General features: G+C 45.2%; 2 protein-coding genes across 3 annotated transcripts in view; one reads left to right on the forward strand and one right to left on the reverse strand.

Annotated features, from left to right (window-relative positions):
* Positions 1 to 9,670: 9,670 nt before the first annotated feature.
* MRPL51 (mitochondrial ribosomal protein L51) lies at positions 9,671 to 10,858 on the reverse strand. Its single transcript, XM_004052563.5, has 3 exons — positions 10,579 to 10,858; positions 10,383 to 10,493; positions 9,671 to 9,988 (listed from the first exon to the last, which is right to left on the reverse strand). Exons 1-3 carry the CDS (start codon positions 10,655 to 10,657, stop codon positions 9,792 to 9,794), a joined length of 387 nt encoding a protein of 128 aa, XP_004052611.1. The 5' UTR covers positions 10,658 to 10,858; the 3' UTR covers positions 9,671 to 9,791.
* A 586-nt stretch (positions 10,859 to 11,444) lies between these two features.
* The window catches only part of NCAPD2 (non-SMC condensin I complex subunit D2), a 37,725-nt gene continuing 24,527 nt past the window's right edge, over positions 11,445 to 24,642 (forward strand). The window contains exons 1-2 of one of the 2 annotated variants that reach the window (XM_004052556.5): positions 11,445 to 11,662; positions 12,583 to 12,732. In XM_004052556.5, the coding sequence (XP_004052604.3) occupies positions 12,606 to 12,732 (127 nt within the window). In that variant the 5' untranslated portion in view covers positions 11,445 to 11,662; positions 12,583 to 12,605. Of the gene's footprint in view, positions 11,663 to 12,582; positions 12,733 to 19,389; positions 19,653 to 24,642 lie in introns of those variants that run through there. The other variant, XM_063693766.1, reaches the window with a different exon arrangement.

A 24,642-nucleotide genomic window follows, 5' to 3' on the forward strand; every position in this document is an offset into this window, starting at 1 on the left:
TGAGACTCTGTCTAAAAAAAAAAAAATTCCTGTCTGTTTTAGTCAATGACAATCATATTATCTGTAAATAATAACAGTTTGATCTCTTCGCTTTCATTCCTCATATCTATTTTTTTTAAATAGCATTGAGTATTTCCGTACTAAATTAAATTGCAGCAGTGATAGAGGCCATTGTAGGACAGGCCCAGTGGCTCACACCTGTAATCTCAGCAACTCAGGAAGCTGAGGCAAGGAGAATCATTTGAACCTAGGAGTTAGAGAACAGACTGGAAAACCTAGCAAGACCCCGTTTCTACAAAAAATAAATTAGCTGGGCATGGTAGTTTGTACTTATAGTCCCAGCTACTTGGGAGGCTGAGACAGGAGGATTGCTTGAGCCTAGGAATTCGAGGCTGCAGTGAGCTGTGATGGTACCACTGCATTCCAGCCTGAGTGACAGAGCAAGACCCCATTTCTTAAGACAAGCAAAAAAACCCCAAAACTGAAGTACTACTAACATATGCAACAACATGGATAAACCTTGAAAACATTATGCTAAATGAAAGAAGCCAGTCACAAAAGACTGGAATATTGTTCCATCTATATGAAATGTCCAAATAGACAAATTCAGAGATGCATGCCTGTAATCCCAACACTGTGAGAGGCAGAGGTGGGCAGATCACTTGAGGTCAGGAGTTCGAGACCAGCCTGGCCAACATGGCAAAACCCAGTCTCTACTAAAAATACAAAAATTAGCTGGGCATGGTGGCTCTCACCTGTAATACTAGCTACTTGGGAGGCTGAGGCAGGAGAATTGCTTGAACCCAGGAGACAGAAGTTGCAGTGAGCCAAGATTGCACCTTTGCATTCCAGCTGGGTGACAGAGTGAGACTCAGTCTCAAAAAAAAAAAAAGAAAGAGAAAGGAAATAGATTAGTTGGCCGGACACATTGGCTCATGGCTGTAATCCCAGCACTTTGGGAGGCCAAGACAGTCAGATCACTTGAGGTCAGGAGTTCAAGACCAGCCTGGTCAACATGGCGAAACCCTGTCCCTACTAAAAATACAAAAATAAGCTGGGCATGGTGGCGTGTGCCTGTAGTCTCAGTTACTCAGGAGGCTGAGGCAGGAGAATCACCTGAACCTTGGGGGTAGAAGTTGCAGTGGGCAACGAAGCAAGATTTCATCTCAACAAAGAAGAAAAAAAAAAGTACCTGGGGATGGGATAAGGGGTTGAAAAGGGGGAATGACTTATAAGGCGTTTCTTTTGGGGTAAGGAAAATGTTCTGGAAGTGGAGGGCAGGGACAGGTTTGGTAAGATATTGGTCAAAGGGGCTGGGCTGGGCACGGTGGCTCACATCTATAATCCCAGCACTTTAGGAGACTGAGGCGGGCTGATCACGAGGTCAGGAGATCTAGACCATCCTGGCTAACATGGTGAAAGCCCGTCTCTACTAAAAATACAAAAAAATAGCCAGGCGTGGTGGCACACGCCTGTAGTTCCAGCTGCTCAGGAGACTGAGGCAGGAGAATCACTTAAACCCGGGAAGCAGAGGTTGCAGTGAGCTAAGATTGCACCACCGCACTCCCGCCTGGGTGACAGAGTGAGACTCTGTCTCAGAAAAAAAAAAGACATTGGTCGAAGGATACAAAGTTTTGGTTAGACTTGGGAATAAGTTCAAGTGTCTGTTGTACAACACAGTGACTATAGCTAATAACAATGTATTGTATACTTGAAAATTGCTGAGTAGATTTTAAGTGTTCTTATCAGAAAAAATGAAAAGTATGTGAGGTAATGAATTCTTTAATTAGTTTATTTTAGTCATTCTACAATGTATACATATTTTAAAACATCATGTATACCATCAATATATGTAATTTTTATTTAAAAATTTAAAAATAAATAACTTTTTTAATTTTTTGACATTAGGTAGTGGTGATGGTTGTACGACCTCATGAATATACTAAAAACCATTTGATTGTATACTAAATGAGTGAATTGTATGGCATGTTTATCATTTCTTAATTTTTAAAAGTGGAGTGGGAAACTTGAAGATTTGTTTCTAAATTACCTTTACTTTGTATAAATCAAATCAAAATGAAGAGAAAGTTATGTGACAAAAACAGCAATCCTCTTCTTCATCCCAGCCTACCCTCTAGACTAGCTTCCCAGAATCAGAGACTTTCACTTCTTTTAGCTATTTTTATTTATTTGTTTGTTTGTTTGTTTGTTTGTAGAGATGGGGGTCATGCTGACTAGGCTGATTTCAAACTCCTGGGCTCAAGTGATCCTCTCTTCTCAGCCTCCCAAAGTGCTGGGATTATAGGCGTGAGCCACCTTGCTCAGCCTAGCTGTTTTTTTCTGGTACTTATCATCATAATATGAAATAATATTATGATTTATCAGTGTGGTGGTTTTTGTTTTTTTGTTTTGTTTTTTTTTAACAGAGTCTCACTCTGTCACTCAAGCTTGAGTGCTGTGGTGCAATCATAGCTCACAACAGCCTCAACCTCCCTGGTCTCAGGTGATCCTCCCACTTCAGCCTCTCTCTTTTCTCTTTCTCTTTTTTTTTTTTTTTTTGAGACAGAATCTGGCTCTGTTGCCCAGGCTGGAGTGCAGTGGCGCAATCTCGGCTCACTGCAACCTCCGCCTCCCTGGTTCAAGCAATTCTCCTGCCTCAGCCTCCCAAGTAGCTGGGACTACAGGCACCCACCACCACACCTGGCTAATTTTTTTGTATTTTTAGTAGAGACGAGGTTTCACCATGTTGGCCAGGCTGGTCTCAAACTCCTGACCTCATGATCTGCCCACCTCGGCCTCCCAAAGTGCTGGGATTACAGGTGTGAGCCACTGCGCCCAGCCACACTTCAGCCTCTCGAGTAGCTGGGACTAGAGGCGCATCCCACCACACTAGACTAATTTTGTATTTTTTGTAGAGCCAGTGTTTCGCCATATTGCCCAGGCTGGTCTCAAACTCCTGGGCTCAAGTGATCCTCCCGCCTCAGTCTCCCAAAGTACTGGCATTACAGGCGTGAGCCACCGTGCCCGACCAGTTTATCAGATTTATTTATTTATTTATTTATTTATTTATTTATTTTTGTGATGGAGTCTTGCTCTATTGCCTAGGCTGGAGTACGGTGGCATGATCTCAGCTCACTATAACCTCCGCCTCCTGGGTTCAAGCAATTCTCCTGCCTCACCCTCCCAAGTAGCTGGGATTACACGCATGCGCCACCATGCCCAGCTAATTTTTGTATTTTTTAGTAGAGATGGGATTTTGCCATGTTGGCCAGGCTGGTCTTAAACTCCTGACCTTGGGTGATCCACCCGCCTCAGCCTCCCAAAGTGCTGGGATTACAGGCTTGAGCCACTGTACCCAGCCACTTTATCAGTTTTATAGAAATCAGTTAGATTCCTGTTATAAAAGATGAGGTTTTAGTTCTTTTTGATTATCTCATTTGATATTGTAAAAGGAATTTTAAAAAATGCAAATCTATAATTAAAACAAAACGAATGTTAAACTTGGAACAGAAGGAAATATCTTAACTTGGTAAAAGTTATATACTAGAGATTCATAACAAATATTTAATAGACATGTATTCCATTTAAGGTTAAGAACAAGAAGAGGATGCCTTTTTTTCTTTCTTTCTTTTCTTTCTTTTATTTTTTTTTTTGAGACAGTCTCACTCTGTTGCCCAGGCTGGAGTGCAGTGGCGCGATCTCAGCTCACTGCAACCTCTGCCTCCCGGCTTCAAGCGATTCTCCTGCCTCAGCCTCCTGAGTAGCTGGGATTACAGGCGCCTGCCACCACGCCCGGCTAATTTTTGGGTTTGTTGTTGTTGTTGTTTTGTTGTTTTTGAGATGGAGTCTCACTCTTGTCACCCACGCTGGAGTGCAATGGTGCAATCTCGGCTCACTGCAACCTCCGCTTCCTGGGTTCAAGCGATTCTCCTGCCTCAGCCTCCCAAGTAACTGGGGATTACAGGTGCCCGCCACCATGCCCAGCTAATTTTTGTATTTTTAGGAGAGATGGGCTTTTACCATGTTGGCCAGGCTGATCTCGATCTCCTGACCTCAAGTGATCCGCCCACCTCTGCCTCCCAAAGTGCTGTGATTACAGGTGTGAGCCACCACCCGCTTTTTTTTTTTTTTTGAGACAGAGTTTTGTTCTTGTTGCTGGCAGGGATTACAGGCGTGAGCCACCGTGCCTGGCCCTATTTTTTTTTTTTTTTTTTTTTAGAGAGAGATAGGCTCTTGCTCTGTTTCCCAGGCTGGAGTGCACTGATGTGATCATAGTTCACTGCAGCCTTGAACTCCTGGGCCCAAGCCATCCTCCCGCCTCAGCCTCTCAAGTAGCTAAGACGACAGGCACTCACCAGGACTACAGGTACTCACCAACCTACCCAGCTATTTTTTTCTTTTTATTTTTTAGAGGCAGGGTCTCACTATGTTGCCCAGGCTGGTCTCAAACTCCTGGCCTCAACTGATCCTACCCTCCCGCTTGGGCTCCAAAAGTGTTGGGATTACAGGTGTGAGCCACTACGCTGGCCAGTACCTCATTTTACAGCTTAATAATATTCCATTGTCAGTGTGCAGGAAGGAGTGTTAAAAAGAAAGTTAAAAAAAAATATTCCGTATTCTGGTTGGGCGTGGTGGCTCACGCCTGTAATCCCAGTACTTTGGGAGGCCAAGGTAGGCGGATCATGAGGTCAGGAGATCGAGACCACCCTGGCTAACACGATGAAACCCCGTCTGTACCAAAAATGCAAAAAATTAGCCGGGCGTGGTGGCGGGTGCCTGTAGTCGCAGCTATTCGGGAGGCTAAGGCAGGAGAATGGTGTGAACCCGGGAGGCGGAGCTTGCAGTGAGCCGAGATCAGGCCACTGCACTCCAGCCTGGGCGACAGAGCGAGACTATGTCTCAAATAATAATAATAATAATATTCCATATTCTATTGTATGGATAAACCACATTTTGTGTATCCATTCACCAGCTGACAGATATTTGGATTGTTTCTTCTTTTTAGCTATTATGAATAATGCTGCTAAGGAGATTTGTGTACAAGTGTTTGTGTGGACATATGTTTTCAGTTTTCTTGGGTATAAACCTAGGAGTGGAATTACTGGCTCATGTGGTAACTCTACACTTAACTTTTTGTGGAACTGCCACTTTTCCAAAGTGGCTGCACCATTTTACTAAAGGCTAAATTTTTTTTTTTTTGAGATGGAGTCTCACTCTGTCGCCCAGGCTGGAGTGCGGTGGTGCGATCTCGGCTCTCTGCAAACTCCGCCTCCCGGGTTCATGCCATTCTTGTGCCTCAGCCTCCCGAGTAGCTGGGACTACAGGTGCCCGCCACCATGCCTGGCTAATTTTTTGTATTTTTAGTACAGACGGGGTTTCACCGTGTTAGCCAGGATGGTCTCGATCTCCTGACCTTGTGATCTGCCTGTCTCAGCCTCCCAAAGTGCTGGGATTACAGGCGTGAGCCACCGCGCCCAGCCCCCTAAAGGCTAAATTTTAATAATCATTACAATCTTCAGGATCTGACTCCTGCTTCCCATCTCTTTCCCTGTCTTTTACCACAAGCAGTAGCTCCACCAGTAAATACCCCTCATAGCTTTCTCATGCACACCATGCTGTTTCTTGACTCTAGGCCTTTATTTCTGCTTCAACTGCCTGAAAAGCCTGCTAGCCTCCACTCCCTTAAGACAACTCAGTGGTCACCTCTTCTCTAAAGTCCTTCTCGTCCCCATTCCTGCTTCCTCAAGAAAAGATAGGTGTCTCTTCCTCTCCACACCTATACACATAGCTATTAACAAACTTTAAATGTCATGACATACTGGATTTCATAACTATGCTTCTTCATCTGCCTCTTGCACTGGGTGGAATTCTTTTTTCCTTTTTTTTTTTTTTTTAAGGCAGGATCTCGCTATGTTGCCCAGGCTAGAATGTAGTGGCCTGATCTCAGCTCACTGCCACCTCCACCTGCTGGGCTCAAGCCATCCTCCCACCTCAGCCTCCTGAGTAGCTGGAATTACAGGCATGTGCCATCATGCCCAGCTAATTTGTTTTTTGTATTTTTTTAGTAGAGATGGGGTTTCACCACTTTGGCCAAGCTGGTCTTGAACTCCTGACCTCAAGTGATCTGCTCGCCTCGGCCTCCCAAAGTGCTGGGATTACAAGCATGAGCCACTGCTCCTGGCCTCAAGACCTCATTCTAATGCCATCTTTTCAACAAATACCTTTTCTGATCATCCCCCTCAGCAAAAAAACAAACAAACAAACAAACAAACAAACAAAAACCTCTCATGGGACTCGCTTTCATTATATTTAAATTTACATTTTGTTTACATACACATCTCTTCTTTTTTTCTTTTTTCCAGTGTTGCCCCTGTATAAACTGGATGAAGCTGCTGCCAATTTAACCAAGTGGGAATCCCAGTGCTAACTGTCTGCTGGATGGGATATCTCTATTGGAGCAGGTTAACATAGTCTCACATTTGTGGTTTGTGACCACTGATTTAGCAAATACATTGTTTTTCTTTTTTTTTTCTTTTTCTTTTGAGACAGGGTCTTGCTTTGTTGCCTAGGCTGAAGTGCAGTGTCGCAAGCTCAGCTCACTGCAGCCTCGACCCCCAAGGCTCAAGCAATCCTTCCACCCAGCCTCCACAGCAGCTGGGACTACAGGCACATGCCACCAACGCCTGGCTAATTTTTTTTTTTTTTTTTTTTTTTTTGTGGAGACAGCATTTCACCATGTTGCCCAGGCTGATCTCGAATTCCTGGGCTCAGCTGATCCTCTCGCCTCAACCTCCCAAAGTGTTGGGATTACAGGTGTGAGCCACTGCACCTGGCGAACATCCTTTTCTTTTTTGTTTTTTTCCTTTGAGACAGAGTTTCGCTCTTGGTGCCCAGGCTGGAGTACAATGGCACGATCTTGGCTCACTGCAACCTCCGCCTCCTGAGTTCAAGCGATTCTCCTGCCTCAGCCTCCTGAGTAGCTGGGATTACAGGCATGTGCCACCACGCCCAGCTAATTTTGTATTTTTAGTAGTCAGGGTTTCTCCATGTTGCTCAGGCTGGTCTCGAACTCCTGACCTCAGGTGATCCGCCCACCTTGGCCTCCCAAAGTGCTGGGATTACAGGCCTGAGCCATCATGCCCAACCAACATTCTTTTCTAAAGCATGTTGGTCAGAAGCAGTCCACCACGGAGGGGATGAACAACAGTATACAGTCATGGTCTTTCATCAGGGCTATGTTAATTCTGTTCTCTGTCATGATGTAATCTAAAAAATGTGGACCATTTGCACATTCTGCAGAGTATCACATTGGTCCACCATCTTGTAACTTTACATCCTTCAGACATCTTTTTTTTTTTTTCTTTTTTTAAAGACAGAGTCTCCCTCTGTTGCCCAGGCTGAAGTGCATGGTGCAATCTCAGCTCACTGCAACCTCTCTGTCTCCCAGATTCAAGCGATTCTCCTGCCTCAGCCTCCCGAGTAGCTGGGATTACAGGCACACACCACCATACCTGGCTAATTTTTTTGTATTTTTAGTACAGATGGGGTTTCACCATGTTGGCCAGGATGGTCTTGATCTCCTGACCTCATGATCCGCCCACCTAGGCCTTCCAAAGTGCTGGGATTACAGGTGTGAGCCACCGGACATCTTTTAAGTAGAATGAAGACTACTTAGAGGTAGGAACCAACCCTACCTTGGTGATTTTTGTTCCTCCAAATATCTTTGCACATAATAATTCAATATTTATTGAAAGAAAACTTTATATACTGTTTCATACCACAAACAAGATTGTTCTGTCCTTGAAAACAAGACCTTTTGTATCTTTGAACCAGGAAATATTCTATAAATGCCTATTGACCTATTAATTTCCTCTTCCCTAACCATCAGATACTCTACCAGGATATGTAGATATCTTCTTCAGGGCAACTTGCACTTAGCAGAGTCCCAAATATTTTATTTTCTCCACTCTAGCACCACCAAATCATGTAAAGTATACAGCCACTCACATTTCACATCAACCTCTCCATTCTCATGCATAGCTCCTTCCAGCCACCCCTCTGAAAACTGACTCTCCTAAACGTTTCCGTAAGACCCAGGACCATGTTTTCATATATACTCATCAATCCATTTATCCAAAACCCACTTGTAATTTAACAAGTGCTTTTTATTTTTATTGAAGATGGGGTCTTGCTATGTTCCTAAGGCTGGCCTCCAACTCCTGGTTTCAAGGGATTCTCCCACCTCAACCTGCAAAGTAGCTGGGATTATAAGTGTGCCCCAACCACCATGCCCCACAACAAGTATTTATTAATCTAACTTCACTTTTATGGAGTTTTTGTTTTTTAAAATATAGAGATGGGGTCTTGCTATGTTGCCCAGGCTGGTCTTGAACTCCTGGCTTCAAGCAATCCTCATGCCTTGGCCTCCCAAAGTGTTGGGATCACAGATGTGAGCCACTGCACCCAGCCCTAACTTCACTTCTTTTTTTGAGACAGTCTCACCCCAGCTGCTCAGGCTGGAATGCAGTGGCATGATCTCAGCTCACTGCAGCCTCAAACTCCTGGGCTCAGGTGATCTTCCCGCCTCAGCCTCTTGTGTAGCTGGGACTGCAGGCACGCAGAACCATGAGTAGCTGGAACTACAGGCATGCAGAACCATGCCCAGCTAAGTTTTTTTTTTTTTTTTTTTTTTTTTTTTTGAGACAGAGTCTTGCTCTGTTGCTCAGGCTGGAGTGCAGTGGCACGATCTCGGCTCACTGCAAGCTCCACCTCCCAGGTTCAAGCGATTCTCCTGCCTCAGACACCTGAGTAGCTGGGACTACAGGCGCCCGCCACCACTCCTGGCTAATTTGTTTGTTTGTTTTTGTATTTTCAGTAGAGACAGGGCTGTGTTAGCCAGGATAGTCTCGATCTCCTGAGCTTGTGGTCCGCCCCCCTCCGCCCCCCAAGGTGCTGGGATTACAGGCATGAGCCACTGCACCCGGCCACTTTATTTTTAGTAGAGACGGAGTTTCACCATGTTGCCCAGACCAGTCTCAAATTCCTGTCTCCAAGCAATCCTCCCACCTCAGCCTCCCAAAATGCTGGGATTACATGTGGGCACCATTCTGCCCATCTGTAACTTTTAAAAATTATTATTAAAAAAGAACAAAACACATAGATGCCCTAGACTCAACTCAGCTCTACTGATCAATCTTTAGGGGTTAGGACTAGGCTTTTGAAATGTTAAAACACCCAGAAAACTGATGACCAGTCAGGCTTAGTATCCCCCATCTCTACCACTCATATGGTACTTAATGTTTCATATTTAAATGGAAAGGACACCTCACACTTTTTTGTTTTTCCTATAGTTCCTACTCAGAGAATATGCCTAATAAATATTTTATGAGAGTAGTACAGAAGTATGACTCCATTTTTCTCTTATATTTCATTTCAGTGTGGAAGGCTCTTTAGAAACACTATTAACATAACAGCATTATGTCAAAAAGCGCCAATAACATTCTCACCAACTTTTCTTTTTAAAGGCATTAGGTATAGCTAGACTGTAAAAGGCAAGTGGTGTGAAGCCCAAACCTAAGATCCTAAGATCTAGGATGAGTCAAGACTTCATAGTCTACATGAGTGAGTAGAGGCAGCATCTAGAGGAAAACAAAAGTATGTGGCTATCAAATTCCAAAGAAGCCCCATTTTATTACAGAGAAAGTACAAAGCCGTTTCCTCACAGGGAAAAGTACAGTTTCCCTTCTCCAGGGTGACAGATGAGCCTTTTCCGAAGTTCTCAGCTTTCTCTTCTATCGAAACTTCCCATGTCGGTTAAAGTGTTTGTAGAGATAGCGGATGCGTTTATTAAGGTTGTGCAGGTCATCAGCGAACATTCTACTTCCAACCATTTTCCTCTTTCGGATACAACGTTGCAATTCATTCCCTTTCCAACCTCGAAGCCATATGGGCCCCCTGATCAGTTCTTTGGGGTGCTTTTCAAAGTTTCCTGTGTAATGTGAGAGAACACATTAGATCCAAGACAAGAGAACTCATCCTACACCAGCTAAGCTTTCAACCCACGGTTGCATCTTGCTGAGCAGCACCTATAGACGAGGCACATTACAGTACAGAACAATAGCACAGACTCTGGAGCCAGACTGCTTGGGGTTAAAATTCTGATGCTGCCATTTATTAACTTTGGGAAAATTGTTTATTTTTACTTATGAAGTAAAAATTATACGAGGGCACTCAGAACAGTGCCAAACACAATGTAAACAGCTACATAAGTGTTTGCTCTTACTATTGAGCACAGTACCACTCTCTACACAGGAGGAAAAGATAGTCGTTACAGCGTAATTGCCATTCTGAAATTGTGTACCACGTCGAAGGTCAAGTCTTACCCAGGATCCCGATGTTGTCATACACTCCGAACATGGCCCTTTTCTCGTTCCAACGATCAACCACTTTGGGGGGCGGGAGAGTGAGCCTTATACCGATCAATCTAGGCACACCTGGGGATGGGGAAGGGAGGGAATTAATCTGAGCCGCCTATTATACTACGAAGCAGTTATCGGGGTGTCTACATCAGCCACTTACCAAGAGAGAAGCTTCTGCACGCCAGAGGCACCCAGTCCCACAGGCGCCTACCTGCCCCGGATAAGAGGTTCCCTGCCATTTCTCTAGTCTCCCCCCTTCAACAGCACACCCAATAAGCCCAAGAAGATGATAGGAACCGTCCCCGCCAACTTCACACGAGTACTAAGGCGAAGGCAGCCATCTTGGGCCTTACCCAAGCAGCTGTGGGCGCACCGCCCACCTACGCCCCATCCGCAACAGCCACAAGCCCCGCCCCCCCGGGTTCCGGCCGGAGGGGCCTCTACCACCCTTCCCGCCTCAGTGCTTCCGGTCCGCCTGCCGGAAGTTTTGGAGCGCCGGACAAGCTGAGGTCCGCGACTCGTCGCTAAGATTCCCCAAAACTGAGATTTCAAGAAAATTCACCCTTTCCGCTTTCTTTGGCGTCCTTCAACCGTGAAGGAAATGAAGGTTGAGAACCTGGAACCCGCTTCCAAAGACCAAGCCCTTTCTCTGTGCCTCACAACAGTCTTGCGCTGTAGCTGTTTTTATTACCCCTATTTTACTACTGGGGAGGAGATTTGAGGTCCTGAAAGCGAAGTGACTTGCTGGACGTCACTTAGCAGAGGAGATGGCGAAACCTGGATTAGAGGCGATGCCTTCTAACTCCCAGCGTGGACTTGCCTCCTTTCCTGGGGGTGACTGAATGCCCAGCCAGGGACGCGACATCTCTGGCCGGCAGAAATACGGCCTCCTCCCCGGGGGACCTTGCGGCCAAGGAGGGATTCGCAGGCGGGCCGGGGGTGGGAGCGGGGGCCGGAGCCGGAGCCTTGGCCCGCCCCCGGGCGGCGCTGTGATTGGCCGGCCGCTCCGGCGAGCGTCGCGATTGGCCCTCCTGCAGCCGTTGAGATTTGAACTCGGTATTTGTGGCTTTGCCCGCGCCTTGCCAGACTCAGAGGCGGCCCTTTGCTTCTGCCTGCCGGGGATTGGCCGGATTCTCCGCCGACTTGAAAACTGCCTTGCTAATTGGTGCGTGTTGTGCACGCGTGTTTTTTCCTTTTCATTTCAGCCTGACTGCCGGAATCAGAGCCGCGGGTGAGATCCCCAGGTAAGATGTGGTGTTGCAGGTCGTAAAAGAGTAGGAAAGTCGAGTACATGGCAGTGTGACCCAGTCTTGGGCAAAATACAGTAGGCCTAGTAGGTATATCCCTGGGCGCGATGTGGGAGAAACTGTAAGTCTGACAGATCCGCAACGGAAGATGTTAAGCAAATCGCTTAACAGATCCGCAACGGAAGATGTTAAGCAAATCGCTTAACAGATCCGCAACGGAAGATGTTAAGCAAATCGCTTAACTTTCTTACTTCAATTTCCGCTCTGTAAACTCATTTGTATTATTATGCACCTCATGGGATTGAGGTTAGGAGACTTAGATCAGATATGATACATGCAAACAGCCTAACAGACTTGGCATAGGATAAATAAATCATCATTGTTAATGCTCTTACCATTCTGGTGCAGGAAGCCCACTAGCCCATGCTGGGGCACTGTTTTGGCCTCAGATGAGATCAGACCATTCTCTCTATACTTAAGGAGCTTTGCACATAAAAATGGAAATAATAATACTTTGCACATTAATATGCCACTTTATAGTTCTTTAAACACCTTCGTATTGCTTGATTTGTTTGATCATCAGAGCAACTTTGTGAAGTAATCAGAGTTTAGTAACCCTGTTTTTACAGATAAAGCCCAGGGGTTTAAGTGTCAAGACCAAGTGCCAAAGTCACTACTAGAATTAGTTTCTAGTCCAGGGTCAATCTCAGATCCCGTAAGATAATGTTGCTAGCTTGCTATAAAACTAAAAGCCATTATATATGTTGGGGGTGGGGAAGTAACAAAACCAGATGATGTTACTAGCTTGCTATAAAACTAAAAGCCATTATATATGTTGGGGATGGGAAAGTAATAGAACCAGATACGAAGACAGGTCTTGAATATAGACCCTGACCTTTTCACTGTTTGGTTTCTAGCCCTGTGAGCCTGTAGGAGTAGAATGGCTCCCCAAATGTATGAGTTCCATCTGCCATTATCCCCAGAGGAGTTGTTGAAAAGTGGAGGGGTGAATCAGTATGTTGTGCAAGAGGTACTGTCCATCAAACATCTTCCACCACAGCTTAGAGGTAAGAGTCCATAGCTGTCACTGTACCTAGCTCTTTCAAAGGACCGTCTCACATGGAATTGCTACATTGTCATTTCTGTTCCACTACACCAGGAAGCATCATAAGAGCAAAAAACATGTTTTTCCTATTTTGCTGTTTTATCCTAACATTGCATGGGATGCATGACCCGAAGAGTACATTCATTAACTTCCTTTTCTGGATTAGTCAAAAACAGTCTTGGTGTATGTGATTACTCTTTGGGGAAAAGTTATTTTCCATCTTTACCCCTTACCGTGTGTCAAAATTAAGTCCTGGTGGATTTAAGAGTTATAGGAGTGGATCGCTTTTTCAGAATGTCTCGGACTTAACCCGACTTGTTTTTGGTAATACCTTTTTAGAGTCTAGGTATCTTCCTTCCAAGATGCCCAATTATGGGGACAAAAACCCATAATATATATGTACCACTGCAACACTGAGCAATATATGTACAGTGCAGTCACCTACTGAAACCTGTAAATGATCAAAAGCACCTTTTGCATTACCAGAAAGACTTCATAATGTCCTTGTACTTGTTGGGAGCGGTCTTGTAGCAGTTAGCTTGCTTTGGAGAGGTATAGAGATTAAAGACTGGAGCCAGGCTGCCTGGATTTGAATCCTGGTTCTACCACTCTGACCTTAGACAAGTTACTTAATTATCTCAGTGCCTTGGTTTCATCATCTGTAAATATAGAGATAATAACCAATTCATTTGTTATCACCTACAAGAAGAAGGGTTGGTTAATGCAGCAGCTCGACAATATGGTCCCAGCTTGTCTCCTCTTGGCCTTTCTTTCATGGTTGCTAGATGGCAACTTCTTTTTGTTTTTCTTTTTTTTTTTTTTTGAGACAGGGTCTCACTCTGTTGCCCAGACTGGAGTGCAGTGGTGCGATATCGGCTCACCACAACCTCCGCCTCCCCAGGCTCAAGCGATTCTCCTGCTTCAGCCTCCCAAGTAGCTAGGATTACAGGCACACGCCACTACTGCCTGGCTAATTTTTGTATTTTTAGTAGAGACGGGATTTCACCATGTTGGCCAGGCTGGTCTTGAACTCCTGACCTCACATGATCCACCCACCTTGGCCTCCCAAAGTGTTGGGATTATAGGCGTGAGCCACTGCACCAGTCTAGATGGCAGCTTCTTGCTCTAATGTCCAGAAGTGGAAAAAGGAATTTTCTATTTTTTACTTTTTATTCTTTATTTTATTTTGAAAGACAAGGTAAAGACTCTCTTGCCCAGGCTGGAGTCCAGTGGCATGATCACGGCTCACTGCAGCCTCAACTTCCCAGACTCAAGCAATCCTCTCACCTCAGCCTCCCAAGCAGCTGGGATCACAGACATGCACCACCATACCTGGCTAATTTTTTAATTTTCTGTAGAAACAGTGTCTCCCTGTGTTGCCCAGGCTGGTCTCGAACTTCTGGGCTCAAGCAGTCTTCCCGCCTCAGCCTCCCAAAGTGCTGGGATTGCAGGCTGGAGTGCAGCGGCCTGATCACAGCTCACTGCAGCCTCAATCTCCCAGGCTCAAGCAGTCCTCCCACCTCAGCCTCCCAAGTAGCTGGGACCACAGACATGTACCAAAGTGCTGGGATTGTAGGCATGAGGCACCATGCCCGGCCAGACTTTTTTGTTAAAAACTAAAACATACACACACATTAGCCTAGGCCTACGCAGGGTCAAGGTCACCAAGAAGTCACTAGACGATGGGAATTTTTCAGCTGTATTATATTTTTATGACACCACTGTCGCATATGTGGTCTATTGTTTACCAAAATGTTACAGGGCACAGGACTGTACAGGTAAGAGAAATAGAATTACCCAGACTGGTTAAACTGATCAAGATTATTACCTAGGAGCCTCCCTAAACTTGAGCATATCAACCATTTGGTGGTAAGCAAGCAAGAAGGCAGAGTGTGGAGGTTGCCTAATGGATGGCAAACCAACAGTGTCCACAGGTATACTATTCTGTCCATATCATGTGGATGTATGTGTCACCAATTGAACATGCTGCATACTATGACAAATTACTCTTCACTTATTATAATGATGCATCATTTTTTTAAATGGTCACCTTTTTTTTTTTTTAAGTTCCGGAGTACATGTACAGGATGTGCAAGTTTGTTACATAGGTAAACGTGCTGTGGTGGTTTGCTGCACCTATCAACCCATCACCTGGGTATTAAGCCCAGCATGTATTAGCTATTTTTTTCTTATGCTCCCCCTCCCCCCATTCCACCCTCTAACAGGCTCCATTGTGTTGTTCCCCTCCCTGTGTTCATGTGATCTCATTGTTCAGCTCCCACTTGTAAGTAAAAACATGCAGTGTTTGGTTTTCTGTTCTTGCGTTAGTTTGCTGAGTCCCTGCAAAGGACATGATCTTGTTCCTGTCACTTTTTTTTGTTGTTGTTGTTGAGACTGAGTCTCCTTCTGTCACCCAGGCTGGAGTGCAGTGGCGCAATCTCAGCTCACTGCAGCCTCCACCTCCCGAGTTCAAGTGATTCTCCTACCTCAGCCTCCTAAGTAGCTGGGATTACAGGCAATGCCACCACGCCCGGCTAATTTTTGTATTTTTAGTTGACACAGGGTTTCACCATGTTGGTCAGGCTGGTCTCCAACTCCTGACCTCATGATCCACCCGCCTCGACCTCCCAGAGTGCTGGGATTACAGGCGTGAGCGACGGCGCCCAGCCACTTTTTTTTTTTTTAAAGAGTCTTTTGTTTTTTGGAGACAGGGTCTCATTTTGTTGCCCAGGCTGGAGTGCGGTGGCTCCGTCCCGGCTCACTGCAACCTCTTGCGCTCAGCCGCCCGAGTAGCTGGGACTACAGGCGTGTGCCACCATGCGCTGCTAATTTTGTGTTATTTGTAGCAACGAGGTTTTGCCATGTTGCGCAGGCTGGTCTCAAACTCCCGAGCTCAAGCGATCTGCCCACCTCAGCCTCCCAAAGTGCTGAGATTACAGGCGTGAGCCACTGCACCCAGCCAAGAGTCCTTTTTAAAACAATTGCATTGCTTTGATGATTTTGGTGTTTAGAACCCTGAATATAACTTCTCCTATAAATAAGATCAAATCATTTAATTCATTTAACAAATATTTACTGATCATATGCTGTGTGCCAGGCATTGTTCTAAGCATTGGTAATACAACAGTAAACAAAACAGACAAAATTACAAAGTTCTTCCTTTCAAGGTTCTTAACAAGTAATAAACAAGTAAATATGTAGTACAGTAGGACCCTTATCCCAGGAGATACATTCCAAGACCCTTATTAGATGCCTGAAACTGGAATAGTACCAACCCCTGTATATACTATGGTTTTTTCCCTCTACCTGCCTACCTATGGTAATGTTTAATTTACAACTTAGATACAATAAGAGATTAACAACAATTCTTTTTTTTTTGAGATGGAGTCTTGCTCTGTCACCAGGCTGGAGTGCAGTGGTGTGATCTCAGCTCACTGCAACCTCCGCCTCCCAGGCTCAAGAGATTCCCCTGCCTCAGCCTCCCGAGTAGCTGGAACTACAGGCGTTTGCCACCACACCCAGCTAATTTTTTGTATTTTAGTAGAGACGGGTTTCACCATGTTGGCCAGGATGGTCTCGATCTCCTGACCTTGGATCTGCCCACCTCGGCCTCCCAAAGTGCTGGGATTACAGGTGTGAGCCACTGCGCCTGGCCTGTTTAACAACAATATTAATAAAATAGAGCAATTGTAACTATGCCAGCATCACTACCCTTGCACTTTGGGTCCATTATTAAGTAAAATAAAGGTTCCTTGAACAGAAGCCCTGCAACAGTTGATCTGATAACCAAGGTGGCTACTAATGGGTGAGTAGGGTTGCATATACAGTGTGGATATGTTGGACAAAGGGATGGTTCACATCCCAGGCAGGAGGCGGCAGCGCAGCACCAGATTTTATGCTACTCAGAATGACACACAACCTACAATTTATGAATTGTTTATCTCTGGAATATTTCTTTCTTTCTTTTTATTTTTTTAAGATAAGAGTCTTGCTTTGTTGACCAGGCTGGAGTGCAGTGGCTCAATCTCAGCCCACTGCAACCTCCACCTCCTGGGCTCAAGCAATTCTCCTGCCTCAGCTTCCCAAGCAGCTGGGACTACAGGTAAGTGCCACCCCACGCCTGGCTAATTTTGGGGGGTTTTTTTTGTTGTTCTGGAGATGGAGTTTTGCTCTGTCGCCCAGGTTGGAGTGCAGTGGCAAGATATCGGCTCACTGCAACCTCCACCTCACGGGTTCAAGCAATTCTCCTGCTTCAGCCTCCCAAGTGGCTGGAATTACAGGTGCCCACCACCACATCCAGCTAATTTTTTTTGTATTTTTTAGTAGAGCCGGGGTTTCACCATGTTGGCCAGGCTGGTCTCGAACTCCTGACCTCAGGTGATCTGTCCAACTCGGCCTCCCAAAGTTCTGGGATTATAGGCGTGAGCTACTGTGCCCAGCCTATTCCTGGAATATTTCATTTAATATTTTCAGACTTGAGATTGACCACGGGTAACTGAAACCCCAGAAAGTGAGAACACAGATTGGTGAGGACCACCGTATGTAAGATGGTTGTAAGAGCCAAAGAGAAAAATAAAGAAGACAGTGTGGCCAGGCGCAGTGGCTCACACCTGTAATCCTAGCACTTTGGGAAGCCAAGGTGGTTGGATTGCTCAAGCTCAGGGGTTTGAGACCAGCCTGGCCAACATGGTGAAACCCCATCTCTACCAAGATTACAAAAAAGTTAGCCAGGCGTGGTGGTGCACACCTGTAGTTCCAGCTACTTGGGAGGCTGGGGTGGGAGAATTGCTTGAGCCCAGGAGGCAGAGGCTGCAGTGAGCCATGATCATGCCACTGCACTGCAACCTGGGCCACAGAGCTAGACCCTGTTTCAAAAAAGAAAAAAAAAAGAAGTGTACTGGGAATGGTGGCTTGTCCCTGTAATCCCAACCACTTGGGAGGCAGAGGCAGGAGGATTGTTAAGGCCAGGAGTTCAAGACCAGCTTGGGCAACATAGTCTCTAAAATTAATTATACAAAGCTTAAAAATAAATAATATAAAGAAGAAGATAGTAGGACCTGCCATTTCATGTTGGATCATCAGAGAAGGCTTGCTGTTACGTCACGTTTGAGCAGAGACCTTAAGAAAGTAAGGAAATAAACTATGCAGATTGTTAGGGAAGAGCATTCCAAGCAAACAGAAAAGCCTATGCAAAGGCCTTGAGGTGGGCAAATGCCAATAGAGTTGGAGTGCAGTAAGCTAGGAAAAAGAGATTAGGTAGGAAGTGGTACAGATTATTCTAGAATCTTGCTCCTCAAAATGTGGTTCTCAGATCAGCAGTGTTAATATCATGATCTCATGATCTGGGAGCTTATTAGAAATGCAGGATGTCAAGGCCCAGGATGTCAAAGCTGCTGAATCAGGAAATCTGTATTTTAAGAAGATTCCCCCAGGCAATTTGGATGCAATTATAAGCTTGAGAAGCACTGATCTCTAGAGCCTCGTAGATCATGGCAAAAACTTGAACTTCAGTGTGAATGAACTTGAAAGCCATTGGGTTTTGAGCACGGGAGTGACATGGTCTGACATTTTAAAAGATTCACTGGCGACTGGGTTGAGCAGAGACTATAAGAGGCAAGGAGAGAAGCAGGGATACTAGTTAAGTGGCTAATACAGTAATACCAAGTAGATTGGACTGGAGGGATAGCAGGGGAAGTGGTGATAAAACGATTCAGGATATATTTTCAAAGTAGAGCTTTTACAGGAATGCTGATGGATTGGATTGGATTATAGGGTTAGTAAAGGAATCTGAGATGAGAATGATTACAATACTTTTTTTTTTTTTTTGACAGTCTTGCTGTGTTGGCTCTGTCACCCAGGTTGGCGTGCAGTGGCGTGATCTTGGCTCACTGCAACCTCTGCCTCCCAGGTTCAAGCAATTCTCATGCCTCAGCCACCTGAGTATCTAGGATTACAGGTGTGCACCACCACGCCTGGCTAATTTTTTTTTTCTTTTTTTTTTTTTGAGGCAGTCTCACTCTGTCGCCCAGGCTGGAGTGCAGTGGCACCATCTCGGTTTACTGCAAGCTCCACCTCCCAGGGTCACGACACCTGGCTAATTTTTGTATTTTTAATAGAGATGGGGTTTTGCCGTGGTGTCCAGTCTGGTCTTGAACTTCTGACCTCAAGTGATCTGCCTGCCTCGGCCTCCCAAAATGCTGGGATTACAGGCGTGGGCCACCACGCCCGGCCTTACAAGGCTTTTTGACTTGAGCAACTAGAAGAATGAAGTTGCCATTTACTGAGATGGGGTAGCATATGGGAGGGAGAGGTTTAGATTGTTGGTTATGTGAGTGCGGAGTTCAAGGGAGAGGTTGTCAGCTAAAGATACACATTTAGGATTTAATACTCAGCGTGTAGACAGCACTTAAAGCCATGAGATTGCAGTGAGTGTAGATGGAGAAGAGCAGCAGTTTGAAGACCAAGACCTGAGACAGTCCAGCATTTAGAGGCTAAGAGGATGAAGAAGAACCAGTAGAAGAAATTAAGAAGCAGTCATTGGGGCAGAACGCGAATGAAGGAGCTAAATGGACGCTAAATAGAGAGAGTGTTTCAAAAACAAAGGAGAGGTCAACTGCAGATTAACTACTGGATTTATTGATGTCATAGTCACTGGTAACCTTGACAAAGCTGTTTCAGGAGATGGTGGGGGCAAAAGCCTGCTTGGAATAGGTTTTTAAGAAAATGGAATGACAGAGATTAGAGATGATGAATTTACATAATGTATTTCTTTTAAGATGGGCAGCATTATGTGTGTCTATGTTGAGTAGGAATGATCAGAGAGGGAAAAGCTGATGATGCGGAAGGAAGAGGGAACAGTTGTTGGAGCAGTGCCTTTAGTAGGTAAGAGAGTACGTGATCTGGTACACGGGGAGGAGATGGCTTTGTCAGAACATGGACAGTTTATCCACAGTAGCAAAAAAAAAGGCAGAGTGTATGTATGGGCATAGATGCAACTAGTGCAGGTAAATATAGAGTTTGGGGCAGTTGAAAGTTCTCTTCTGTCTGCTGCTGTTTCCTCAATAGGAAGGGAAAGCCTTTAACTGAGAGTGAGTTTGGGAAGAAGGTCATGCTGTTATGAGCAGAGGATAGGTGTGAAATAATTGCCTAGAAGAAAATGAATAGACTTGGGAGTACGAATGCCCACTTCAGGTTAGTAGTCATGAGTTTAACGTAAGAGTAGTCAGCTTGTTTCTGTGTTTTTCTCAGGCCATTTTTATTTGTGTGGTCACATGAATGGAGTAACCAGAAAGTTGATTTAACCTAGATTTGCCAGGGGAGTATGTGTTGTTGTTGTTGTTAATTAGTGGAATAAGTTACAAGTATCACAGTATCTAACAATAGGGGAATAGTAAATTAAGATAGATATAAGGCCGAGTGTGGTGGCACTGCCTGTAGTCCCAGCTACTCAGAAGGCTGGGGCAGGAGGATCGCTTGAACCCAGAAGTTTGAGGCTGCAGTAAGCTATGATCCGGCCACTGCACTTCAGCCTGCGCAACACAGCACACCCTGTCTCAAAAAAAAAATTGTTTACAAAGGTGTTTTTTTTGTTGTTGTTGTTGTTGTTGTTTTTTTGAGATGGAGTCTCACTCTGTCACCCAGGCTGGAATACAGTGGCACTATCTCGGCTCACTGCAACCTCCTCAGTTGAAGCAATTCTCCTGCCTCAGCCTCCTGAGCAGCTGGGATTACAGGTGCATGCCACCACGCCTGGCTTTTTTTTTTTTTTTTTTTTTTTTGTATTTTTAGTAGAGACGGGGTTTCACCATGTTGGTCAGGCTGGTCTCGAACTCCTGACCTGATGATCCACCTGCCTCAGCCTACAAAGTGTTGGGATTACAGGCGTGAGCCACCACGTCTGGCCTACAAAGGTTTCTAATACACTTACTGTAATGCTAAATTTTAAAAAGCAGGACAGAGAAGTGAATATGTGATATGAGCTCAACAATGGAAATACGATGTATAGAAAATGGACTGAGAAAAATTATGCTGTTATAACTGAATGCCTGAGACTGGATATTTATAATGAATAGAAATGTATTGGCTCACATTTTTTTCTGGAGACTGGGAAGTCCCAAATCAATGCACCAGTAACTGGCAAGGGCCTTCTTGCTGCATTGTCACAGGGCAGAAGGCAGAAGGGCACAAGTGAACCCACTCCCCAGAGCCCTTTTTATAATAGTATGAATATATCGGTGAGGGGTTGGGCACGGTGGCTCACACCTATAATTCCAGCACTTTGGGAGGCCGAGGCGGGCAGATCACAAGGTCAGGAGTTCGAGACCAGCCTGGCCAATATGGTGAAACCCCGTCTCTACTAAAAATACAAAAAATTAGCCGGATGTGGTGACGCGTGCCTGTAATCCCAGCTACTCAGGAGGCTGAGGCGGGAGAATCACTTGAACCTGGGAGCTGGAGGTTGCAGTGAGCCAAGATCGTGCCACTGCACTCCAGCCTGGGCGACACAGCGAGACTCCATCTATTTTTTTTTTTTTTTAAAAAGATGGTGAAACCCCGTCTCTACTAAAAAATAGAAAAATTAGCCAGGTGTGGTGGCAGGCACCTGTAATCCCAGCTACTCGGGAGGCTGAGGCACTGAATTGCTTGAACCCAGGAGGCGGAGGTTGCAGTGAGCTAACATCATGCCACTGCACTCCAGCCTGGGTGACAGAGCGAGACTCCGTCTCAAAAATATGTATATATATTTGTGAGGGTGGAGCCTAAGCACCTCCCATTAGACTCCACCTTCCAACACTGTCATGTTTGGGATTATATTTCCAACACATGAATTGTGAGGGGCACATTCAAACCATACAGCATGCTAAGTGTTGTTCTGACTGGTTTGCATGGACTATCTCATTCAGTTTTGACATATGTGTATATATACCATTGATCCTTGAACAACGTGGGGGTTAGGGATGACAACCCCTGTGCAGTCAAAAATCTGCATATGTAAGTTTTGACTGCCCCAAAACTTAAACACTTATAGCCTACTGTTGACCAGAAGCCTTACAAGTAACATAACAGTTTTATTTTGTTTTGTTTTGTTTTTGACAGAGTCTTGCTCTGTGGCCCAGGATGGAGTGTGGTGGCGCGATCTCGGCTCACTGCAACCTCCACCTGCTGGGTTCAAGTGATTTTCCGGCCTTAGCCTCCCAAGTAGCCGAGACTACAGGCATGCAATATTGCACCTGGCTAATTTTTGTATTTTTAGTAGAGATGGGGTTTCACTATGTTGGCCAGGCTGGTCTCAATCTCCTGACCTCAAGTGATCTGTCCACCTCGGCCTCCCAAAGTGCTGGGATTACAGGTGTGAGCCACCGCGTCGAGCCTTAATACGTATATTTTTTTATGTTATGTATATTATTTACTATATTTTTGCAGTCAAGCTAGAGGAAATGTTATTAAGAAAATAATAAGGAAAATACATGTTCAGTATTGTGCTGTATTTATCGATACCATAAGTTTATGTGATGAATCATGTAAAATGGCAGGCCACCACAGCTGCAGACCTCCATCCATGGTACCATATGAAGCAATTTGACTTTTCTTGTAATGTCATGACTCTTTTCTGCTTCTTGGGAACACTTCCAGCATCACTAGTGGCACTTCATTTTGGGTCCCATGGTGTTATGTAAGGTTTATGATACTGCTTTAGACACATGAAAAATACCTGAGGAACCACAGGAGATCACTTCTTGCTGCCATATGCAATTTTTTTTTTTGAGACAGAGTTTCACTCTTGTTGCCCAGGCTGGAGTGCAGTGGCATGATCTCGACTCACTGGAACCTCCGCCTCCCCGGGTTCAAGCGATTCTCCTGCCTAAGCCTCCCAAGTAGCTGGGATTACAGGCATGCACCACCGTGCCTGGCTAATTTTGTATCTTTAGTAGAGACAGGGTTTCCCCATGTTGGTCAGGCTGGTCTCGAGCTCCTGACCTCAAGTGATTCACCCGCCTCGGTCTCCAAAGCGCTGGGATTACAGGTGTGAGCCAGCGTGCCCGGTCTGCCATATGCAGTTTACTGGAGAGATGAACTGCTCACTGGAAGATGACTAACATCACAGAGTTTTTAAGCAGATACTTGCAACATTTGAGCTCACCATAGTATCGACAAGAGGCGGCTATGAAATTAGTACAGTAGTACAGTGTGTACTGAAGTGAATTTTATGCAGTTATGATTTAATACTGCATCTTTAGGCCAGGTGTGGTGGCTCGCGCCTGTAATTCTAGCACTTTGGGAGGCCTAGGCAGGTGGATCACCTGAAATCAGGAGTTCAAGATCAGCCTGGCCAACACGGTAAAACCCTGTCTCTACTAAAAATATAAAAATTAGCTGGGTGTGGTGGCATGCGTCTGTAGTCCCAGCTCCCAGGGCGACTGAGGTGGGAGGATCGCTGGAACCTGGGAGGCAGAAGTTGCAGTGAGCTGAGATTGTGTCACTATACTCTAGCCTGGGTGACAGCAAGAACCTGTCTCAAAAAAACAAAAACAAATAATATTGCATCTTTATATTTATTTCCGTTTCTCTTGGGCTGTGAATGATGTCATGTACCGTCTGTGTTTGTGTATGAGGTTTTTTGGTTTTTTTTTTTTACATAGAGTCTCACTCTGTCACCCAGCCTGGAGTGCAGTAGTGTGATCACAGCTCACTGCAGCCTCAGCTTCCTAGGCTCAAGCAATCCTCCCGCCTCAGCCTCCAGAACAGCTAGGACTACAGGTGCACCCCACTGTGCTCAGCTAATTTTTTATTTTTTGTGGAGATGGGGTCTTGCCATGTTGCCCAAGCTGGTCTTGAGCTCCTGACCTCAAGTGATCCTCCTGCCTCAGCCTCTCAAAGTGGTGGGGTTACAAGTGTGAACTATCACATCCAGCCTGCATCAAGTTTTGATAAGTTTTAACTTTATAATAGACATATATATTTGGCCGGGCACGGTGGCTCAACCCCTGTAATCCCAGCACTTTAGGAGGCTGAGGTGGGCGGATCACGAGGTCAGGAGATCGAGACCATCCTGGCTAACACCGTGAAACCCCATCTCTACTAAAAAAGTACAAAAAATTAGCCGGGCATGGTGGCGGGCGCCTGTAGTCCCAGCTACTCGGGAGGCTGAGGCAGGAGAATGGCGTGAAACCGGGAGGCGGGGCTTGCAGTGAGCCGAGATCGCGCCACTGCACTCCAGCCTGGGCGACAGAGAGAGACTCCGTCTCAAAAAAAAAAAAAAAAAGACATATATATTTTATGGTAGTAAATGATAAAATAGACTAGGATCTACATAAATTTTATGCGTTCATGACATACGTAGCTTTAAAAAAAAAATTAGCTAGATATGGTAGAGCACACCTGTTGTTCTAGCTACTCAGGAGGCTGAGGCAGCCGGATTGCTTGAGCTCAGGAATTTGAGGCTGCAGTAAGCTGTGATCGTGCCATTGCACTCCAGCCTGGGAGACAGAGTGAGACTTCGTTTCAAAAGAAATAAAGAAAAAATTCCAGTATATTTACTGAAAAAAATTAGCATATAAGTGGACCTACACAATTCAAATCGTATTGTTCGAAGATTAATTGTAGACATACATATGTGCCCTACTTTTCTCCAGTGAGAGGGCCTAAAGGCAGTAATACTGTAATAGAAGTGAGTGCAAGTAGTGCCTAGAGTTTGGCTTCTACATACCATTATTCCATAATAGCCAGGATTCCACCAAGAATGGTTGATTACAGGACTGGGCCAGGGAAAATACAAGATAAGCCCAGAACATCTTTTATTTTATTTATTTATTTTTGAGATGGAGCCTCACCATGTTGCCCAGGCAGATCTTGAACTCCTGGGCCCAAGCGA

The sequence above is a fragment of the Gorilla gorilla genome, chromosome 10 (genome assembly GCF_029281585.2).
Source record: "Gorilla gorilla gorilla isolate KB3781 chromosome 10, NHGRI_mGorGor1-v2.1_pri, whole genome shotgun sequence".
Lineage (NCBI taxonomy): Eukaryota > Metazoa > Chordata > Mammalia > Primates > Hominidae > Gorilla > Gorilla gorilla.

Bases quoted from the DNA above. Each gene is read 5' to 3' on its own strand.
- MRPL51 (XM_004052563.5), bottom strand. From the start codon at position 10,657: ATGGCAGGGAACCTCTTATCCGGGGCAGGTAGGCGCCTGTGGGACTGG. The intron at 10,494-10,578 runs GTAAGTGGCTGA...CCCCATCCCCAG, and splicing joins GTGCAGAAGCTTCTCTCTTG to GTGTGCCTAGATTGATCGGT. The intron at 9,989-10,382 runs GTAAGACTTGAC...CACATTACACAG, and splicing joins TGACAACATCGGGATCCTGG to GAAACTTTGAAAAGCACCCC.